This window comes from Eptatretus burgeri, chromosome 3, assembly GCF_056783735.1.
Source record: "Eptatretus burgeri isolate ZD-2024b chromosome 3, Ebu_testis_v1, whole genome shotgun sequence".
NCBI classification, from domain to species: domain Eukaryota; kingdom Metazoa; phylum Chordata; class Myxini; order Myxiniformes; family Myxinidae; genus Eptatretus; species Eptatretus burgeri.
In genome coordinates this window covers 136381330-136404176 of record NC_140963.1, presented here as the reverse complement: position 1 = coordinate 136404176, position 22847 = coordinate 136381330, and the positions used below count along the sequence as shown (strand labels likewise).

At 43.8% G+C, this 22847-nt stretch overlaps 1 protein-coding gene across 8 annotated transcripts in view; it reads right to left on the bottom strand.

Moving 5' to 3' along the window:
• The window catches only part of CEP164 (centrosomal protein 164), a 95451-nt gene that overhangs the window by 16970 nt on the left and 55634 nt on the right, over positions 1-22847 (bottom strand). For 6 of the 8 annotated variants that reach the window (XM_085875772.1, XM_085875771.1, XM_085875776.1 and 3 more), the window contains 7 exons: positions 10815-11264; positions 10598-10659; positions 6897-7170; positions 5718-5817; positions 4465-4666; positions 3171-3241; positions 2079-2148 (listed from right to left, as the gene is read on the bottom strand). In XM_085875772.1, coding sequence (XP_085731898.1) covers positions 2079-2148; positions 3171-3241; positions 4465-4666; positions 5718-5817; positions 6897-7170; positions 10598-10659; positions 10815-11264 — 1229 coding nt within the window. Of the gene's footprint in view, positions 1-2076; positions 2149-3170; positions 3333-4464; positions 4667-5717; positions 5818-6896; positions 7171-10597; positions 10660-10814; positions 11265-22847 lie in introns of those variants that run through there. The other 2 variants (XM_085875773.1, XR_015056650.1) reach the window with 2 other exon arrangements.

Sequence of the window (22847 nt, the reverse complement as noted above, 5' to 3'; positions counted from 1 at the left end):
TATTTATTTTAAATAAGGAGTGCGTAACATTCGGAAAAGGGAAGGTCGAAGTAAAATCGTGGAGGTGTATGGTGAATTTGGAATTGTAAACGTAGAATGAAGCTTGTGGATCGATGAAATTTACCAGGAAGAGTTGAGAGACACGTGGTTGGTTACAGGAGATGTATCGATAGAAAGGATACAAGGAAGATTATTATTTTTGATGTATTTTTGAAGAATAGGTAAGATTCGGGAATGGAAGGTTGTGGGAAGAAATTGTGAAGGTAATGGCGAGAGTGGGTCAGCTCAAGTGGAATAAAGATGGTGTGCTGGCAGAATGAGGAAGAAGAAGAAGAAAAATAAGAAGTATCGGGACTCATGGGTATGCAGGGAGAAAGTTTTTTTTTTAATTTAAGACAAGAAACCGAGTGTTTAGTTGGGAGGGATGCAGAGCGTTGGGAAAGTGTGGAAAATAGGAATTGAAGGTAATAGGGAGAGAATACAAATAAAAACGATTGTACACCTCGAGGGGAAGGATGGAACCCGGTAAGACAAGGTCGACGAAAACTCACAAAATAGCATAAGTTTGACAAAATAGCACAACGGATTGTGACTTTTGACCTCGCAATCTAAAAGGGGTGAATGCTATGCGAGATACACTACGTGATGACGATACACATGTTTGAATACACATGATGACGATACGTGATGACGACGATACCCATCATAGTGAACCAAGTCTCAAAGTGGTAATCCATCCATCCATCCATCCATCCATCGGGACCATACTCTATGCAGAGTGTTGGTGCTGCCGAAACAGTCTCCTTGGCTATTGGGCACAATCCTGGACGGGTCGCCACTCTGACACAGGATACCAGCAAGCTGGCACTCATTTTGCCGACCTCAGAAGGATGACAGGTAGTCAACCCCACCTGGTATTAATTCAACAGAAAAGTGGGATTTGAACTCAGGATTTTAGGATCCCAAGCCCACCACCCAAACCATTAATCCAACACCAGGCGTAAGTGGTAATGTTCTTTTTTTTTTTTTCGTCCTCAACAGGGTGTCAGCCTGCCTGGGGGCTTAGATATTGGGTAATATCAGTCTGTCGGTCTGTCTGTCTGTCTGTCCAGACAGTCAGACGCACAGACAAATGTCCGTCCTTCTGTAGCCTCTACTTGAAAATGGCTGGACGCATTTCTTTCATATTTGGCATATGTATGCGATATTATCTGCGCATGAGGCAAGTCAAATTATTTTGGAAACAGAGGAAAAGGTCATGGGACAAACGATTGTATTTCTGAATTTTGGCAATTAAAAAAGACAGATTTACATGAGAGAATAGTACAGGATTGTATACGCTTTCAGAAAGACTTAATTAATTATTATTATTGTTTACATGATCCAAGGCTCATAGTGGAGATGCCGTGATGAATATACGTGACACAACACAGGACTGTTGGATGAGACAAATAGCCACTGAGCTTGGGAGAAGTGCCGTCACTTCCCGGGGTACTCTGGGTACCAGTGACGTCACAACAATGGCGCCACTTTTGTCATCGCACTCAGCGGGGCATTTCCTGTGGAATTTCCTCCTCCCCATGGATGCCATCCTATGAGGATTGTCCGTGCTCTTAACTTCTTAAATGCTGAACACCAATCAAGGAAGCAGCACGTACCATTTTTAAAGTCTTTGGTACGACTTGGCTGGGGTTTTAACCACAACTTCCCAGACTTGAAGCGGATGCTCCGACCATTACCCCACCGAGTCTGGTATTTATATACACTATCATCTCCACTATGAACATAAACTTATGAAATACTTGTTTATTTATAGACACTTTACCATCTCCATGACAAAGACACAACTTTTAATTTTATATTTATTTATCTACATGACAAACATACACCACCTGGATTTATTTATTTTAGTTATTAAAATGCAAACTATGCACATCCTATTTTTAAGGTGTGGTTGGGGGCTGTGTCCTCGACAGGACTTGTTATTCTTGTTTTTTAATGTAAGAATACTTGTGGCAATAGTACATTTCAGTGAAATTGGGGGATGGTTATTAAAAAAAAAATTGGGTTAAGGTTACCTGGCTGGGATGAACCCAAGGGAGCTAGCAAGTCCTCCTACGTCACCTGAAGCAATTGGAGGAAGGCCAGCTGCATGTCAGGAAAAAAAAGTGAAATGATGAATAACCATCATAGGTCTTCATATTTCTCCTGTACTTTCCACTTGGAAAAAACTCCTTCCTAACCCTTATAGTCAATATACAATTTAAATCAAACTCTATCAGCCTAACATTTATTGTAAGTACATACAACTTGTATACAAACTGAGGATGTTGTGAGTATGTAACTCTCCCCCCCTTACCTTGTCACACTCGCTTTCTCTTCCATTTGCTCATACACTGTTCCTCAAACAACATTCTTCTGTTCACGTAAGGTTTTTAACTTTGGATGCATTCCTTCTTCCATTTATTTTATTTATCAACCTACTCTTCCACATCTTTTTTCTTTTCACTTCCTTTACTCCCCACCCCCACCCCCCCTCACAGTTCTCTTATAATGCAACATTTTCTATAATCCCATCATGTTGTACGACTACTACTCAGCGGACGCATCCGAGATTAAGACAAATCGACAAGAAGATCATATTGTATTCACCATCTTTTGTCCTTTCTATGTGACAGGATGGTGCACTGGTAGCGAGCACACAAACCTTTGAGTTCTCTCGTCTGGATTTGATTCTCAGACAAACTATAAACTGTCGGATTGGCGTTTCACAAAGCAGGGTATTTCACAAAGCATCACAAAGTGCAATGTCCCTCGGAAGATGTTTATCCGGATGTCCCATCTGCTCGTATTGGTTGGTAAACGATCCAGATCTCATGGTGTCATTTGTGAAGAATAGGTGAGTTATCACTGGCACCTGGCTGAAAAAATTACAAATGCCTGCCACCTTCAGTCGAACGTCAGCTTTGGCTGGCATACTCAAGACAGATTTGGGCAAGAAACCTTCCCTGGCTGACCTCCACAACATGGGAATAATTGGGACCGTGAAGGAAGTAGTAGTAGCAGGAGAAGTATCCTTGCTATTTTATCTTACATTATTATCAATCATGCTATGTTTTTATCCACTTCTATTTCCTGAATGCCATATCTGTGCCATATCGTGCAGATACCTGGAAAATAGTGGCTCCAGCGTCCACCCAGGAGGTTTGTCAAGGACTGCGAAGTAGTGCTGAGGTTGGGGCTGGAGAGCATGAAGGTAATGGTTCACGTGAACATAAAATGTGGAAGTGGGTGAAATAGGACAGCAGGACGAATCAAATCACTTTGACAAACTGCAAGAGACATTCTTCATGTGTGAGCCAAAACACCAGAGCACAATCACAGCAGCAAAAGCACATGGCCAGATAAAAATCAAGAACAAGCAAAAACAAAACAATAGCAAGCAGTACATTCAAAGTACACCACACCCCCCATGCCAACTAAATAAATAAATAAATAAATAAATAACAAACAAACCCTCTGGTGTGCGACATCGCCAGGGCACCTCTGGGTGCCTGGCAATGCCGCCATGCAGCACATGGAGACAAAATTGTGAGAAGCGGTGTACAATAATTGATTGATTAATTTATTAATTCAGTCATTAAAATAAATAAATAATAATCGTAAAATAATAAATTTATTGATCAATTGGCTAAAAGCATACATAAACCACCACTATTTCATCCGAATCTGTAACTTTTTGAAAATTAAGTAATTCATCGAAAAATGAATAATTAATTGATTAAATAATAAATCCAAAATACCCTTTATGGCCAAATCACTTGGTCACTGTCATTTCCAAATATCAGCGTCCGAGCTCAAAAGATGCCTGATATATTGCCCAGATAAGAAATAAAATAAATAAGGAATTAATAAATCGATAATAATTAAGGAATTATCAATTAATTGATGAATCAAAAAATAAACAAAAATGTTTTTGCCAAAGCACAGCTTCATTTTTGTCCAAATTTCAGCTTCCGAGCTAAAAGCCTGGTGTTGGCTTAGCGGTTATGGCAGCTGGCTTGGGATCTTAGGGTCCTGAGTTTGAGCCCTGTCGGCCACTGAAGTAACACCAGGTGGGGTTGACTCAGCCTGTTATCCTTCCGAAGTCGGCGAAATGAGCACCATTCTACTGGTATAGGAGCACAGCATTAGCGGCACAGCTGTGCCCCAACAAAATGATATCTACCCAGCAGCCAAGCTGCCATACGCAAGAAGGAGAAGAAGAAGAAGAAGCTTCCTCACTCAAAGTATGGCTGAGATATCGCCTGGACAAACAAGAAAGAAAACAAGAAAGCAAGAAAGCAAACCGAGTAAAAACTGAGTACTCCCTTGGTGTCTGGCGATGATGTCATGCATCGCCTGGATATGGAATTGGGAAAGAGCGGTGTACAACAAAGTTAAACCACAATCCTTTATACTCACTTGGATACGAAGGTAGAGATAGGAACACCTGGTTCAGTAAGAAGAGGATTCTGGTGAACCCGCATGGGTACATTTGCTGGGTTCACACCACTTGGCTGGTAAATATAGCCGGGTAAAGTAGACAAGGTTGGTAATGCTGCCAACACCGCACGCAGCTCCACACTCAGCTGCTGCAGCAATGACGGTAGTCGAGATGGTGCTGCTGGAAACAAGGAGAGCTGAGGGATAAGTGGGGTTCACCATAATATAAAAACAATAGTACATCTATCTCAATCACACTGATCACAAAAGCAACAACCATGTCATGCTATGGCCAAAGAGTATCACAATCTTATGACTAGAACGGCACTCGGTGGAGCGCAAACCTGCGCCAGGCTGAACAGTTTACGTTTTGTATCCCACTGATAGGCTGAATCTGCACCCAGACCTGAACCAAACTTTAATCAGCTTGTTCTTGTCACCTACCCAACTCATCCACCGAGTTTTGTCAAAATCTGTCCATAACTTTTTGAAATATCATGCTCTCTATCGTTTTTGGCTTTATCTCTCAATGGTGAAGAATCACTTTAAAATACTCGGATCTGGATCCGGATCTTCAGCAAAATCGAATAAATGCATCCTTGTCACACTCAATCTGTCCACCAAGTTTTGTCCGAATCCGTACATAACTTGTTGAAATTTCATGCTTACTGACAGACAAACAGACAGACAGACAGAGGTTATGTTTTCACACCCTGAACATATTCTGTGGTGGAAGTAATTATGATGCAAATGCGGATGTCACCGAAACTCAAAAATTGAGATATGACTGAAATAGCTTTACCATTGTTGATACCAAATCATCTTCCTTTACCAAGTGATATGGAGTTTGATACAGTAGGTTGTGAGAAATAAAATTTATTTCAAAAATTACAAAGTGGATTTCCAAGAATGTTCCACAGCACATTGCGCACCCGAGGTGGGCCGAGAAGGGTACTCCCACCTGAAGCGCCTGATCGTACTATGAAATAAATAACTATTTTCTATACGAATAGCTCACGAAAGAGTCAAACGCCTGTGGGTCAAAGCAACAGGAACCACAGAGAGGACAAATCAGGTTTTTAAAATATTCTCCTTCATCTCAAAGTAATCGAGAGTTATTACACTTCTCTCAATAAGACTCACCTACCCCCAAACCTGCTTTCCCCCAAGCAAAGGAAGATGAGTATAAGGGAAGGGGATGGGTGAGAAACAAAACAGGAAAGAATGCAAACCAGAGATGAAGTCATATTCGGTCTCAGAGTCATATTCACTTCCTTCATCAGTGGAATCATCAAAAGTGACATTCTTCATGAACTGTTCCTCGTTGGGAGGCTGCCAAGAAAATCGGGGCGGGGTTTGAAGTATGTTCAAAGAACATCTGTCAGACAATCATGATAAATAATTAGCTCATCATTGTTTTTCAATGGAGCTAATAAACGAAGCAACAAGCCAATAATTTAATATTTAGCATTCCTGCTGTGAATCCATCAGCAGTTGTGGTCTCTGAAGTGGAATCACAATGACTCATCAATCGCTCTCCGGTAAAGGTGAGTGAAATGTGAACTAACTAACTAACTAACGCCTTGTGGTGTTTGGACATTTGAGTGTTTTGTAAGACATAATAATTATTCATTGTAATTATTATTATGGGAAGGGGAAAGAGGGGAAGAAATAAAGAGTTGTCCAAACCCATCATATTCAAACACAAAAATCACAACTAAAACAATCGCACAGGCACAGCCAACAGGAGCTTTACCGAAGACAAAAGTTGAAGTGTAACATTTTAGCCGCAAACTAAACCTCATCAGGAATTGTGTATGACACAAGCACCAGGTTGCACCTTGGAGGCAATGCCGTGCTGGTTTGCAAGAGGTCATACAGCCCACAGATTCTGCACTGTGGATGTTAATAACAATTAAAGTCTTGTACAGGGCAAAATATACCAGACTGAAGATAACCGAGAGAGAAAGGGCTTGTGTACAAATTTGCTTTCATATATATATATATAATTACATTTTGCATTAATGCATTTAATGTGATTTCTTCATGCTCACTCGGCTTTCCTCATATCTTTCAACAGATGCTGCTGCCCATGAACAGCTCGCTATGCTGAGATCATAGGGGCTGAGCACATAAAATCAACATCAGCACAAAGACACGATGCTGACAGACACCAAGACAAGAGCACCCTGACCATGACTGAATGTACCATGACATAACATCATGCCAAAAGGCAATGTAACATCATAAATAGCCGACAGGAATTATTTCATGACATGCCACTCGCTCACTCACCCTCATGTTAAGCAAAGTTGGACAGATAAACAGCGACTACATAGTGAGGGTTTTACACTCCCATACCACGTCACACATGACAACAAACCACAACATGAAGAGACCATGCCACTGACCTGCTCTGCACCTCTCTGCACTTTCTCCATCACCTGGTCTTGCAGTACACCTTGATCACTTCCTGTCTGCCGAAAATCTCTACTCCGTGTCAAGTACCGGATATCCTCGTCATCATCAAAATATCCGGCCCTTCCTACCTCGCACTTCCTCAAATTCTCATCACTTTTGTGCCTCTTGCCCATTTTTTCCTTCTTCTGCATCCTGGCACGTGCAGCGAGGAATTCTCGTGCCCCTTGCAGGCTGGGGTCTTCGTGAACTGGATACTGGCATAGGCTGAGGGAGATTATGGTGAGTGGGGAAATGGAGAACAGGGTCAGAGTGCTAAAAAAAAGTTCAAGTGGAGAAGGGTAAAGGAAACAGAGGACAGGTAGGAGGAAAAGACGTAAAACTATAACAACTCTGAAGACGACGATGGTTCACGAGCGGTATTTGACGATGTAGATTGTTTCAGAAGTCAAGGATGAGACAATGTGATAATGTTTGACCAAGTTATAAAAATGACCAACATGATGTGGTACGAGTGATGGGTTATTAGCTGCAAAATGTCGAAAACCTGGTTTTGTTCAACAACTTTCAAAATTTGACCTTTGCATAACCTTTAAAGGTCACAAAACAATGTTGTGGACATTAAAATAAGGAAACAGGATACGTGCTATAGCTTATTGGAGTTAGTTCGTCGAAGAAGGTCAAAAACCTGGTTCGATTCCCACAACTTTGAAAATTTGACCTTTGTGACCTTTAAAGGTCAAAGGTCAAGGATTATGACCTTTGGTGCAAAACTTCCTCTGGAACATTCCAGGAACAATATAACGTCATATAGGCTATATGGCATTTCGCACTCATTGGATTATCCATACTTTGATGAAATCAGCGTAAAAACAAACTTGAAGGGGGGCGCCACGGACAAGGTGTTCGAGATAGAGCAAAATGGTTTCAAGACTTTAGGTGGGAAATGACCTCAAGATTATGCATAAAAAATATTGTTATCCTAGCTCTCAAAGTTTGGGCGGTCGTATGATTTTTATGTCAAAATTCTAAATTTTCTAAGTTTGTGACCTTGTGACCTTGACCTTATGACCTTGACCTTGGGAAAAAAATGAAAAATCGAGCTCCGTGGGGCTATGCAGGTGCCATTGAGCAAACCAAATGCCGAAACCACTGCCAGATTCGACAAACCCCTCGGAGAAGATGGATTTTTATGTCAAAATCACAATTTTCTAAGTTCGTGACCTTGTGACCTTGACCTTGGGACGAAAATGAAAATTCGAGCTCCGTGGGGCTATGCAGGTGCCATTGGGCTAACCAAATACCGAAACCCCTGCCAGATTCGACAAACCCCCTAGGAGAAGATGCAAATTGAAATCGGCTACGCCCTAAAAACACAATTCGCAATTTTCTAAGTTCGTGACCTTGTGGCCTTGACCTTGGGATGAAAATGAAAAATCGAGCTCTGTGGGGCTATGCAGGTGCCATTGGGCTAACCAAATACCGAAACCCCTGCCAGATTCGACAAACCCCTCGGAGAAGAAAATCTTTTAAGTCAAAATTCGCAATTTTCTAAGTTCGTGACCTTGTGGCCTTGACCTTGGGACGAAAATCAAAAATCAAGCTCCGTGGGGCTATGCAGGTGCCATTGGGCTAACCAAATACTGAAACCCCTGTCAGATTCGACAAACCCCTTAGGAGAAGATGCAAATTGAAATCAGCTACCCCCTAAAAACACATGTTTTTTGGGCGTGGCTATGCCCATAATGGGCACATCACGTCCATTTTCAGGAAAACACAACTAGATCATAATATAAACCTCCCACCAAAATTTTGTCAGGATCGGATCAAAACCCACGGAGCTATGCTCGGGACAGACAGACAGACATACAGACAGACAACAATAACGAATATAGTGGTCACTTATTTTTTTTCGTGAACCAACAGGTATTATAATTGGTAAAGACAAAGCAGGGTAAGGCAGAGATGAAGAAAGAACAGGTGCTTGACACTGAAGTAGGATGGACATACACACACATACAAACACACACACACACACACACACACACACACACACACACACACACACACACACACACACACACACACACACACACACACACACACACACACACACACACACACCAAATTTTAATATATCAGAAAAATTAAATAAATAGTAGAGAGAGAGGCAATGTTGAGTGGTACTAATACCAAACAGGTGGTGTTCGTGTGTGATGGAATGATTTCACATCAGTCAGCTGTTACGCAGGAGGCAGTGCAGACCGACAAGATGGAGGTCAGTTCCCTTGTCCTTAGAGCAACATAACCTGATTTTGAAGTGGTCTTGGAAATCCAAGAACACATATGAGGTGCAAAGAAGGTTGAGGCAAGAATTTGAAATCTCCCTACCGAGCCGAGTAACCATTTTGAGAACCCGTTATGAATTTGAAGCCGATGGTACAGTGCAAAAAATACACAATGTTCTGGGAGACCATTTTTGAATATCTGCACAAGTAACCGTTCTTTGTCCCATATCCCACTCCCTCCCCCCCCCCACCCCGCTCCACCAAGTGAAATTCAGATAAACTGAGAGACTGAATTAATGTGATGTTGATAAGGCACAGGAATGATGGATGAAATGGTCTCCTCCTGTATCAAAGTGCTCTGTGTTCCTTGTGATAAGAACTCTTGGATTAGTTCCTCACCTCTTCTTGCTGTTTCATTCAGCTTGTGGACAGCTTGCTCACCCCCATGTGTCCTTCTACCTCCACCCCCCCCCACACCCACCTCACTTTCACTTCTACTCTGCTGTTGGTGTTTCCTCTTCCCATTTTATTAACGTTTTTCCTTACATTCTTCTCTAGCTCTCCCACAAGCCTCAACAGGCCCCCCCGAACAAACGGACGCCAACGTTGTCAGACGGAATGAAAACCCGTCATTCTTGTTACAAAAACAGCTAAAATTGATGTAAAAGCGGCCGAATTTGAAACCAACACAGTAATTACGGTCGCAATAGCAGATATAATGGAAACCAACAAGTTTATTCTACACACAAGAACGGTTGTGACGGAAACAAGAACGGTCAATCCCGAAATAGAACGGTGGGGAATGGAAGCAACATCGGTTATTTCCGTCGCGAAACGGCGGAGAACGAAGCGAAAGCGATTCATTCTGGTTACCAGAACGTGGAAAACATGGCAGCTTGAAAAGTTCTTGAAGTTATGGTAAGTTAACTTTAACGTAGTCTGCCTTGAATATATCATGTCTGTTAATGAAAACTCGTTTGTGGTACGGGATATTATACAAGCAGCGATAAATGCGCCCTCTTGACTTAATGTGTGGCTGACATTTCGTGAAATTCGTGCCCCCGTGCTGCAGCAATCAGTTTCCATTATATCTGCTATTGCGACCGTAATTACTGTGTTGGTTTCAATTTCGGCCGCTTTTTCATCAATTTTAGCTGTTTTTGTAACAAGAATGATGGGTTTTCATTCCGTCTGACAACGTTGGCGTCCGTTTGTTAGGGGGGCTTGCTCAATCATGGATACAAATAAAAGCGATTTGTAAATGGCAGCACTCCAATTTTTAAATGGAGGATGATACGGGATTTTATAATGAAGTCACAGAAATACGTGAAATGGCAAGAATAAAGCAAAATGGATGTAAAAGAGGGAGGAACCAACAAAAGCAAGTACAGTACTATGCTACAAACCTGGCACTGACTGAAGGGACGTCTGGTTTATGGATGCGAGTCCATGTCGAATGATGAGGGACCTGTGGCAGAGAAGGAGTTATACATGCCATACTTCAGCATTCTCTTTCTGAAAGAAAGAATTTTTCTTTTTGAGGCACATGCAATAGAAAACACAAAAAGGTGCACACAAATTGAAGGGGAAAAAAATATGCTTTGGTCATATGTTTAAAATTACCTTTTTGATTGAAGACCTCAGATCCTCTGTTCGAAGAGGTTGATTGATCGTCGCCATTTCACGTTGGCCCATCATTTCATCATCTTTCGGAATCTCACTATTGTCTCCTCCCTTTATGTACTTGTTTGTGATTATCTCTGCCTCATCCACCTCACTCTCAACACTCAACATCTCAAAACCTTCATCCTCAAAGTCCCTAATCCTCACCATCTTCCTCATTGTTCCAAAGTCATTTCTCAGAGCCTTTAAATTACCTTTAGCATTCAATTCCTTCCTCTTTCCCATCTCTCTCTCTTCATTTTCCTCCTCGACCTTCTCACTTTCTCCCACCTGCTTAAGCCTCTCTACTTCAAGTGCTCTCTCCATCAACTCCTCTCTTCTGAAGTAATTTTCTGTTTCTGACTCTTGTCTTTCGATTCCTTGATGATAAAAAACTTCTGGTTCCAAAGTCTGGAAAGAAGAAGAAAAACAAATAAACAAAAGACGAAGGAACAAGTTAAAGGCCCGGTCACACCTTGACGTTTTAGCCAACGTATGCCGATTTTTGATTTTTTTTTCTAAAACGCTGGCACACGTTGAATACGTTATGGGTAAGTTTTGATAACATTGAGAGCACGCTGAAAAACACTGCCATACGTCGTTGTACGTTGGCTTTAAACGTTGTACTTTTCGGTTGTCCTCAAATTTTTTCATGCTTGAAATTTCACGACGTATGCCGGCGTATAACTCACACGTTCCGCTACGCTGGCCACAAGTTGTATGCACGGTCTGCGATCGTTGACAGACGTCAACACATGCTACTTGTAAGTTAATCATAAGTTGAGACACGCCGAGGTAATGTTTAGCATACCCGAAACTTATTTCTAACCTATGATTAACGTGTTGTTGGCACGTTACGCGATCGTTGCCACACGTCGACAGACATTACTTTTAAGTTACTCATAGGCTGAAAGACGTCGGTATAATGGATCGTCCTTGCGTCAGCGTCCACGGCCACGGCCAGGACACTTATTTGCAGCATTCTTCAAACTTTTCTTCGGCATGACGAGGATGTTCACACTTCGATGTCGAGCTTGGCTATGATTCCAATTGTCCATCGGCAGCGTCTATTTAAAATAGTCGAGTTTGAGCGTTTTAACACGTTCAGAAGAAACGCTTCAAATTTCCAAACCCCAGCGTCAAAAAACAAAGGCGAGTGACAGCAATTTAAATCGTTCATTGTAAACAATGAAAATAGCAGAGTGGTACCGTTTAAAAGTCGTTGAGTGTAAAAAAAATCCAATTGTTGAGCGCAAGCGTCTACTTTCAATAGTGGGGTTTGAGCGATTTAGCACGTTCAATAGAAACGATTAAAATTTCTGAGCGCCAGCGTCAAAAAACAAAGGCGAGTGACAGCAATTTAAATCGTTCATTGTAAACAATGAAAATAGTTGAGTGGTACCGTTTAAAAGTCGTTGAGTGTAAAAAAAAATCCAATTGTTGAGCGCAAGCGTCTACTTTCAATAGTGGAGATGCAGCCATTTAAATCGTTGAGTGGCAGCCTATGAACCTACCCGTGGACACGCGGATGCAAGGACGATCCATCATAACCCACACCCTCCCCCTCACACTCACCTACTACTGCCAACATGAACAAACTACTACTACTACTAATACTAATACTAATACTGATACTGATACTGCTGACATAGACATCGACTCAAAAAGGAACTCGAAAACACTGTTGGGTTCCCCTTTTATGAGCAGCATTTTTATATACCAATTCCCAAAACCGCTGGGAACACGTCTTTATATGGCAGTTGTAAGCTAGAAACACATTCAATTTTTTTTTTTTTTTTTTTTTATTAATCGACCGGAAGACGTCATTGGAATACGTCTACATACGTCGATGTGTGTTGGGACTATGTAAATAATTGGTTCAAAGCACGTCAAACATAAGTTAGAAATAAGTTTCGCGTAAAAAAGACATTACCGCGACGTGTTTCGACTTATGAGTAGCTTATAAGTAGCCTTTGTGGACGTGTGTAAGCGTCCGCATATCGCGTGTAAAACTTATCCCCATCGCATGCGGAACGTGTGTCATACGCCGAGTACGTCGTAAAATTTTGAACATGTTTAAAATTTCTTGACGTACTCTACTTACTACGACGTATGATAGCATACTTTAGCGTTCTACTCACGTATACCAAACTTACTCATACCGTATTTGACGTGCCCCCAACGTTTTAGACACATTTTTCTTACGTCGGCATACGCTGGCAAGATCGCCAAGGTGTGACCGCGATGTTGTCACTTCCATTTCTATGGCAGTTATGATTCGAATCGTTGTGCGTCAGACTTTTAATAGGCTACGTCACGACATCGTCGGCGATGCGTGCAACGCGCTATGCCGAAGTTAGACTATCGTTGGGCATCGGTTGTGTAGGCCAACAACAAGTTCAGCATTCGTTGGTATAAGTTATCTATAACACAACGAAACGTTCTGTGTCCATTACTAATATGTTATGCATTTGACCAACTCGTTATGAATACGTCCGAATCTTAAAAAAAAACATCAAAAGTTCAACGTCAGCCAGCGTTTTACATACATTTTAATACGTTGCCATCGCTGGCTAAAACGTCAAGGTGTGACCGGGCCTTAAAAAGATATGCAGATTTATGAGAAGGTAGTTAAGGGATGGGGGAGGGTATTTTTAATTGGAATTTAGAGGAGAAAGGGGAGCACCCATAGTCATTCAGAACAAGTAAAGGGAATAATAGTCAACAATAATAAGTGGACTCGCATCACATGTAGAACTCCATACAAGGTGTGGCAGGCAGATTAATTATTCCACCCAAAAGGTTGTTAAAGAGCCAGCTGGGTTAAATTGGTATGCCATGTTTTTGAGGCTAGCTGGACTTCCTGAAGAATAGAATCCAAATCCTTAATACTGCTGGCTGCAGATGCATTTGAACCCACAACCTAGAGAATCCCAGTCCAGTGGCCGAATTCATAGGCCACCACTGTACCCATAATTTCAGGTTAACAGGGTGACATTGTAACTAAAGCAGCAGTTTAACACAAATTCGCTTGAGAATACATTTCCCTTCACCAAGCCGCAGTGAATCAGTTCATGAGGATTCTATGTCATTGTGACAAAATGAGATGATCATCTTGTACAATCAACCCCCAATAGGATTTAGAACATTGTTCAGATTTTTAGACTCTTACAGTCACCACACACTGATATTAGAAAAATATATCGTGGGTCGAATTGCCATAAGGTATTGCGCTTCATCATTTTGGCATGAAAATTATTGGTCTCGCCCCAAAGTGGTTGTGAGACAATTCCAAAGTGTGTGTGTGTGTGTGTGTGTGTGTGTGTGTGTGTGTGTGTGTGTGTGTGTGTGTGTGTGTGTGTGTGTGTGTGTGTGTGTGTGTGTGTGTGTGTGTGTGTGTCGTTGCTTGTAGAGCAAACTCCACATGTGGGTTTCAGAAGGTGGAACAGAGACCTCATAGGTCTCAAAGTATCCTTTGTGTGCGTGTATAAGTGGGCGCATGCACACGCGTATACGTGTGTATATGTTTGTATGTGTGCAAGCTGCTGTTGTTGGCTGTATCGCTATATATGGGTGGGTTTCAGGAGATGGAACGGAGACCTACCAGGTCTCAAAGTTGAGAATACATTTCCTCCATTCCTCCAATACAATACCTCCATTCGTGTGTGTGCGTACATATGTGGGTCTACAATATTTATAATATGTGAATGAAGACATAGCAACATGTGCGTATGTAATATTTTTAATGATCTGAGGTTCGAGTTTCGCCATGAGTGGAAGTGCTCAAGTTCCTCCCGAACACCCGGTCCTGAGGCCACCAGGAACAAACAACTGTGCTCCGGCAAGTTGTTAAGCCAATCCTGGAAGGGTTTCACAACTTCGCGTGGCACCTTACCTGCGGATGGCCGCACCAAGGGGAGTCTCATGCCCTCGATGCATACTTGCATGGAACTTACTGTATCAGGTGCAGCCGAGCGGAGCTGCCAAGGGCGCACTGGCTAATAAGAGCCAATCGGTGGGGTAAAACTTCCCGGCTAACTACGTGCGGACTACGATGGACCACTGGAGTAAAAGACATGATTAACTGGGTACATTTATAATACAAGCAATTGATTTATAAAGCGAGGGCAAGGAAAGGCATGTGGAACAATAAAAGATTTTAATACAAAGCAATATATACAGCAGGGGAAAGCAAGGATTGATGAGGTGTGGCAAAAGAAATGCAAGCATTGGCAAGACAAAGACACAAGGCAGTGCTATTCCGATACTAAACTTCTACAATGTTAACTTACTCTAAGACAGGCACCATCAGAATCATACCCAAGGAAAATCAGAGAGCACAGGAAAAGTTTGAGGTGTTGGCGACCTCTTTTCTGCTTGGTACGGTGGACGGGCCCACATTTCCCAGTCACTTAGGAGGGGGAGGAAAACGAAGGTGTCTACTCTACGTGGTCAGAGGGAGGTGCAAAATGAGGTATGTGGTGAATGCAGATGAAGTGGAAAGAGGAAGGTGTAAAGATGTAGGTTGGGGGTGGGGGGTTGGAAACAAAGAAAAGAACGTTTGAGAGGAATAGACTCAATGTGAGCGTAAAGAAATCTGTTTGTGAAAAGTCTAATGGGCTAAGGCGGTGCTCAGTCTGGTATCTGGCTTTCTTCCAGCCAGACGAGAGAAGAGCGAGCAAGAGGATGGGCCAGAAAGCAAAGCTCTCTTTTATAATTCCCAGGTGGGGGCAGTGTTTGAGAGCAGAACAGGCAGAGCAATGGGTGTTTCCTCATGTCTTCATTGGCATACAGATCATTGCCCAGTGTTATCTCCACCCAGGCGAGGATTTTGCACTGGAAATGGCCTCATTTGCTCTGAACTCCATCACGCAACGGAGCTCTTAGAATAACATGGGGAAAGGTACTTGATCGCACTCCCCGACCATGAGCACGCATCCTCGTCCACGCTGGTCCCAAAAGGTGGTGGTGGTCGTTAATGACAACTGTGGTTGAGCAGTGGTGCAGCGAGTTTGTGACGGAGGTGGTTTTGGTCAAGATTGTGGGGTCAATGGTGAATGGAAGCGAGCTTGGGTTGTGGTCAGATGCCATGGGGATTTTTAGGAAGGCGTTGTGGTGGTTTAGAGATGTTGTAGCATTGTGGTTTGAGTATGGAGAAGGTCTGAGGAGAGCAGCTGTTTGATAATGGCACGAGGTTTAAATGAGAAATGGCATTTGTTTGCTCATGAGCTGCTTGCGTACAGGCATGCGTCAAGGAGAGGTCATTTGTGTGAACTAAAGTAAAATAGATAAAAGAATAAAGAATGGGAATAAAGACCTGCTGAAAAGCCCTCGCAACACATTTTATCCCATAAACCCACAAGACATAAGGGAAGGGTAATCTAAAATGGACACTAATGAAATAACCGTCTGGGGAAAGCTATATTGTTGCGGACCGGGTATCGGTTGTGAGCTCGATGGCTAGGTGGGGCGGTAGCGTCGACTCTGCCGAACACCCGCAATTTAGATCGTACCTTTCGGAAAACTCCGATGGTTCGGGTCCCTTCCAGGACCGTGAATCGTCAATAATTCCACCACGTGATACAGGGTTATTTGCCAATCTTCAAAATACCTAGAGATCCACGTGGCGAGTTACCGAGTATTCACACCCTCGACGGCCCTCGTACGAGTCGAGCCGTTAGCGTGCCCGCCCCTTGCACAACTAGAGTGGATGGTTGCCGAAGTTCTATCGGTCCAAATGTACATTTACAGCGGCAACAGCCTTGGTAATTCACCAACACGTGCCATGCTAAGCCAATGGAAGAAACACAGCAATGAACTGATACATTTAACAAATGTATTTATTTATAATGGGGGAAAGGGGGGCGCACGCAAGAAGCAGATTTATCTGACTAGAGACGCAAGTATGTACAGAAAAGAGCACTTATACAATTCCTACTTACAGACGGGCCCACACTCAGACGCACACCCAAAGAAACGGTGGCCACAGCCTTTATTGAGGCTTCCAGCTCAGAGGGAAAGGTGAGCTGAAGACCAGAGCCTGCACTCGGACCTGTCCGCCTTGTACGGGTACGTTGAGCTGGCGGGACCCGGACCTGGAGCAGCCCAGGCGTCCACACGACCGGGCTCCCGGCGAACGGAGGCCGGCAGAGCGAAGTCTGGCAAGACGAAAAACTGGCTTTCCAAAAGAAGAACCACTTTTCGCGTGTGAGGCGAACGTGATAACCACTCTTGGTCAGGTGAACGTGATCACCACTCGCGTCAGGCGAACGTGATCACCTCTCTTGGTCAGGCGAACGTGATCACCACTCACGTCAGGCGAACGCGATCACCTCTCTTGGTCAGGCGAATGTGATCACCACTCGTGTCACAAGTTTTCTCTCTTCCCGGAAGAACGGAGCCGGACCTTTATCCTTGCCCCTCCCTCAGCCGAACCTCGGTGTCATGGTCTATGTCTTCCCTCATTGGCTGGTTTTGGCGCGCAGAATGTGCTCGTCACCCTGTCATTGGCCAAAACGGGCGCCAAGGCTGTTGATTGGACCAAGGAGGCGTAACGGGGCGTCTCGACTCCCTGCCCCCTGAAGAGGCTTCGCTTCTCATGGAGCCCGCTCTGTGCCCTTTGACCGACTTACGGCCACCTCGTCCACGCCCCCCCCCCGGATTGGGCGAGAGAGAAGTCAGGTCTTCGTGAACTCTGCCCACGTACGTGCTGACACGCGCGTAGGCCATGGCGTCGGTGTGAGGAAGTGAGGTGAAGACGTGTTGTTGTAGTTATTGTTGATATAAAAATAAAAGAAAACCCTAACTATCAAATTAACTCACAGCGCATGTACATGTATTCACCCATTAAACGAGGGACAGGGACTCTAACTAAAGACACATACTTACCGATATATCTGTTCTATAGGACCTGTATGTTGAGTGCTCATGGCTTCCAGATTCGCAACAATATGTTGTGCGCCATTGCCTCGGAGGGAATCGCCTGCTTCACAGAACCACAACAATCCTTACTATAATTCATTGACCGGTGTTTGTGTGTGGGTTTCTTTGTTGGGATACTTTGTTTCTTTGTGGGTTCCTCCAACAGTCCTGGGCCAATCACATCCAGACTTGCTACAGAGGATCAGCATAACCATAAATAATATATGGGGGGCTTATCTTTGCCAGTGATCTTGGGAGGGTAAGAGAAGGATGCAAATTCTTGATGTAAGTTATTTATTGTTCTTATACAGAGTTGTCACTTGCCCATACACTGCCCAAATAAAGGTATGCATCAGAAGAACGTGTTGCATGCTTGGAACAAGATCGCCCGTAAGGCGGGGACTCTGCTTGTATGTATAATAGGTCAGATATGTTTATCATCACATATCAATATGTGTGTTTAAAATAATAGTACGTGCCCGTTCGTGCGTGGCCGTACGTGCAAAAAAAAAACCCAAAAAACTTTCAAACCACGTGCCAGAAACAACAACCACACAGTCCGTTCCTTCGCTCTCACATGGCTGTACATGTGTGGCCGTAAGTGTAAACCCCCCCCCCCCAAAAAAAACTCAAACAGCCACACAGGCCATTCCTTCACTCTCGTAAACGACGACTGGATTGGGGCATTGTATTTATCTATAAATGCGCATTAGAAATCGAGAAATTATTATAACACAGGGTCACCACTATCCGGAAGTCCGTACGTTGTAACCCGTAATGGGGAATGCGGCTGAGGATCTCTTCCCCAACGGCCACACCTACGAGGCAACGTGTCCTGTGATTGGTAACTAAATGGCACATCGGTCACGCCTACGCAGCAACGTGTCCTGTCATTGGTTGGTAAATAAATGGCCATAACTTGGGAAACACTTGTCCGATTAATATCAAACCGTGAAAAGGCACATCCTCAGGTCCCCAGCAATATACCTGGCAAGTTTCAATTAGATCGGACCAGTGGTTGTCGAGAAACAGCGGTCTCACACACACACACACACACACACACACACACACACACACACACACACACACACACACACACACACACACACACACACACACACACACACACACACACACACAGCTGGAATTATAGATAGATGTATAATGTGTGTATAAATCGTACATGGACAAATCACAATTCATGTACGTGTGGGTGTGTATGTGTACGCTCCGCCGACACCTGTTGTCATCTCCACTCATGAGTCTCCAAGACAGAACGGAGCCTTCCCTGGTCCTGAAGCATCCATCTTCACTCCAGCAAGGAACCAAAACTCATGGACCAAACCGTCTCCTTAGTCCTTATAAGTGCTCCATTTCCCCATTCGTCCCTGAAGTGGTGACGATGTAGATCCGCACGACTTCCCGTGTGGTCTCTGGTTTCGGTCTCATCCTTCCCTGACAGGATAGAGTTGGCAAAACCCAACAAGCTACAAGGTTAAGCCAGGGCTCCAAGCCGCATCCCAAATACATGTCAATCAGCACAACTCTGGGCCCCCGCGCAGCCCTCAACCACACCAAAACTGCCACCCCGGCTCAGTTTTTAACCTCCGCCGTCGAAGATGGACGGAGGTTACTGTTTTCACCTGTCTATTTGTTTGTTTGTTTGTTTGTTTGTGAACAGTATTACGGAGAAACTCCTGGACGGATTTCGACGAAACTTGATGGGGGATTAGGTATGGTCCAAGGATCATGCCATTAGATGTTGGACTTGGTCCAAAGTCCAATATGGCCGCTATGGTGGCCATTTTGAAAAAATATTTGAATTTTTGTTTTTGCATTTCTACATGTTTTAAGTGATTTCCAACCAAAAATAAATAAATTTGTTAGAGAAAAAAAAGAAAAGAAATTTTGCACCTTTCTTTTTTTCAAAAAAAAATTTCGATTTTTTGGGGCATTTCTACATGTGCGTCGATCTAGTTTAGTTTATTCAATCGTGGTTCAGTAGAGTCTGATCCGTTTTGACCTTCAATGAATAGGATATCAGGTTCACTTAAGTGACCCAGCAGTATTGGCAGCGGAGGTTTTGCACTCTACCGAGTGCTCCCCCTCGAGTTTTTTTTTTGTATACATAGTCAGGGCTCGTGGAAGAACGAGTACACTGAATGGATCAGGATGTAATAGACAAAAGCGGGATGCAAAACATGCATGCATGGAGAAGATAAACCCCAAGGAGAAAAAACTCGTAAATTAGGAGGGATTGATTTGGGTGGGGTTAACGAGGGTAGAAAAGATCATGGTTTTGTATTGGGGACGATGGGAGAAGGGGGTGAACAGCTGTCTTGAAGACTTGGAGGGACGAATGGGATTGAAGAGGATTTGGAAGTTGATTGCACAAGCCAGAGAAAAGAGGAACAAATGAGTGAGAGGAGCAGTGATCCTGGATTTGGGTCGTTTTACCAGAAGAGGGTTGAGGGTGGACCATGTGAGCCCTGCAGAAACCTGGGGGGGACAAAGCACGGAAAGAACAGAGGATGCAAGACTAGAAAGGAGGCGGTAGAAGACAGAGAGACCACTGATCTGTCTGTGATGGCAAAATGAGAATCTCGGGACTCAATGTCAGCACGGGAGATTCCAATGATCTTGAAGGCCTTGAAGGTGTGAGGCAGGGGAGCCAGCCCAGAGGGGAGAGCATTACTCCATCAAGCTGCAGATGAAGGCCTTGTAGGCAGACAGGAATTCATGTGTGCCAAGGAAGGACTTTATGATGGAGGATGCCCAGTGGGCGGCTGGCTTTGGAAGCCAATGTTGAAATGTGGTTTGTCCACAAAATCTCATGGCTGATAGTGAGACCCAGGAGGTTGAATGATTCAACCTCCTCAAGAGTAATATTCAGAAAATAAATGGCGGGGAAGGGGGGGGTTCATCTGGTCCTTTCAGAGAGAGATAGTGAGAGTGTGAGATTTGTCAGGATTGAAAAAACATATTCCAAGTGTTTGACCAGCTTGTGATTTTTTTTCGATGTCTGAAGGGAGGGAAGAAGCTGCAACCTGCCTGACTGAAGGATGCGGTATGTCATGGCAGAGGTTAGAGTCATCAGCAAATAGATAAAGAGGATTTTCCAGAGTCAGAGACATCATTGATGAAGATCAGGAATAGGACTGGGCCCAGAACACTGCCTTGATGGAACTCCAGCGAGACAGGGAAAGGAGATGAAAGGATTACGTTGAGTGCCATACATTGACTACAGAAAGCCATGTGTGGAGTTGGCCTTGGATGCCATAGGCAGACAATTTGGAGAGCAAGTCAGGATGCCAGACTGTATCAAAAGCATGAGATATGTCCAGAGAGACGGCCCTAAACTCAAATCTGACATTGAGGGCCTCCTTCCAATGTAAGGCGAGTCGAAGCAGCATGTCCAAGGTGGAGTGACTTGGTCTGAAACCAAATTGGTAATCTGAGATGAGGTTGATGGAGAAAAGGAAGGATTTAATATAAATTGCGATGATGGATTCCATGGCCTTGCTGATGATTGGGAAGTAAGCTTCTAGGTCTGCAGTGAAGGGATCAGTTTTTGCTCATTTTTTTTAGCTCACCTGGACTGAGGTCAACTGAGATTATGTGATTGAGCAGTGTCCGTAGGTGAGTTAATCACAGTGAGTCAGTCAGTGAGTCCGTCAACACTTCAGTCATTATCGCTCGTACCAAACACACTATTTTGATGAAACTTGGCCACGGGCTTCATATCTGATGCCTAACGAAGGTGCATTGACCACATCAAAATCTGCGCTCATTAAGGGGTCTACAGGGGTGTTTTTGACCTCCAAAACAGGTATTTGCTCTCTTCTCCAAAACGACACACATGATTTCGATGAAATTTGACCGCAACCTTCATCACCGGTAATGTACCAAAGTGTATTGACCGCATCAAAATCTGCACTCATAAAGGGGTCTGGGGATGGGGGGTAGTGGGTTTAACCCCCAAAATAGGTATTTGCTCTCTTCTCCGAAACTACACACATGATTTTGATGAAACTTGACCACAACCTTCATCACCTGTGATGTAATAAAGTTTATTGACCGCATCAAAATCTGCGCTCATTATGGGGGTCTACGGGGAGGGGGGAGGGGTGGTTTTTGACCCCAAAATAGGTATTTGCTCTTTCCTCAGAACTACACGCAGTATTTCATTGAAACTTGACCACAACCCTCATCACCCTTGGTGGACCAAAGTTTGTTCACGGCATTAAAGAAAAACTTAAGGGTGCAAGGGGGTGTAAGGGGAGTTTAAGTGATTGTTGCTCCTGATCCAGGTGAGCTTCAGGACAGGCGGTCCCATACTTATCTCGTGCAGTGATGTTGGTGGATTTCCAAGCAAATGGAAGATGACCTAGCACAAATGATCGAGTGAAAAGGGCAGAGAGAGAGGATGTACAAGAGCAGCAGAGCAGGTTCTTCGGACACGTGAGCTGATGCCCTCCAGTTCAGTAGTGGAGTCACAGTCGAAGGTTGAAAGAACCTTCTCTATCTTATCAGGTGCAAAAGACACAGAGTCCAGGAGCATTTGGGTACACCAGGAAAGGATGGGTACAGAGAGTGAGAGGTTGGGGACACAAGATTTGGAAGCAAACATAGAATTGAGGCATTCAGCCTTCTCATGAGTGGAGTTAGCTGTGGTACCAATTGAAGAGAGGGAAGGGATGGAGTGGGGGGTGGGGGGGGGCATACTCAAGAGATAGACTTAACAAGGCATCACCAGGTTTTAGAGGATGGAGTGAAGTTTGAAAGTTTATTCTTGAGGTTGGACAGATGTTACTTTTTGCTCTCCTGAGAGTGGACTCACATTTGTTGTGGACTTTTTGGAAAGCACCGAGATTGCCTTTGGTCGAATTTTTCTTCCAGAAAGAGGAGGCAAGTTGCTTCAGAGCAACTGCCTCACTACAGGATTCAGTGTACTATGTGTGGGAAGAAGGGTAGGATAACTTAAGACAAGATGGGATGAATCTGTGCATGAGAGAGCAGGATTCTGTGGAAGAATTCTCGGGCTGAGTTAACATCACGGACAGTGGATATTGG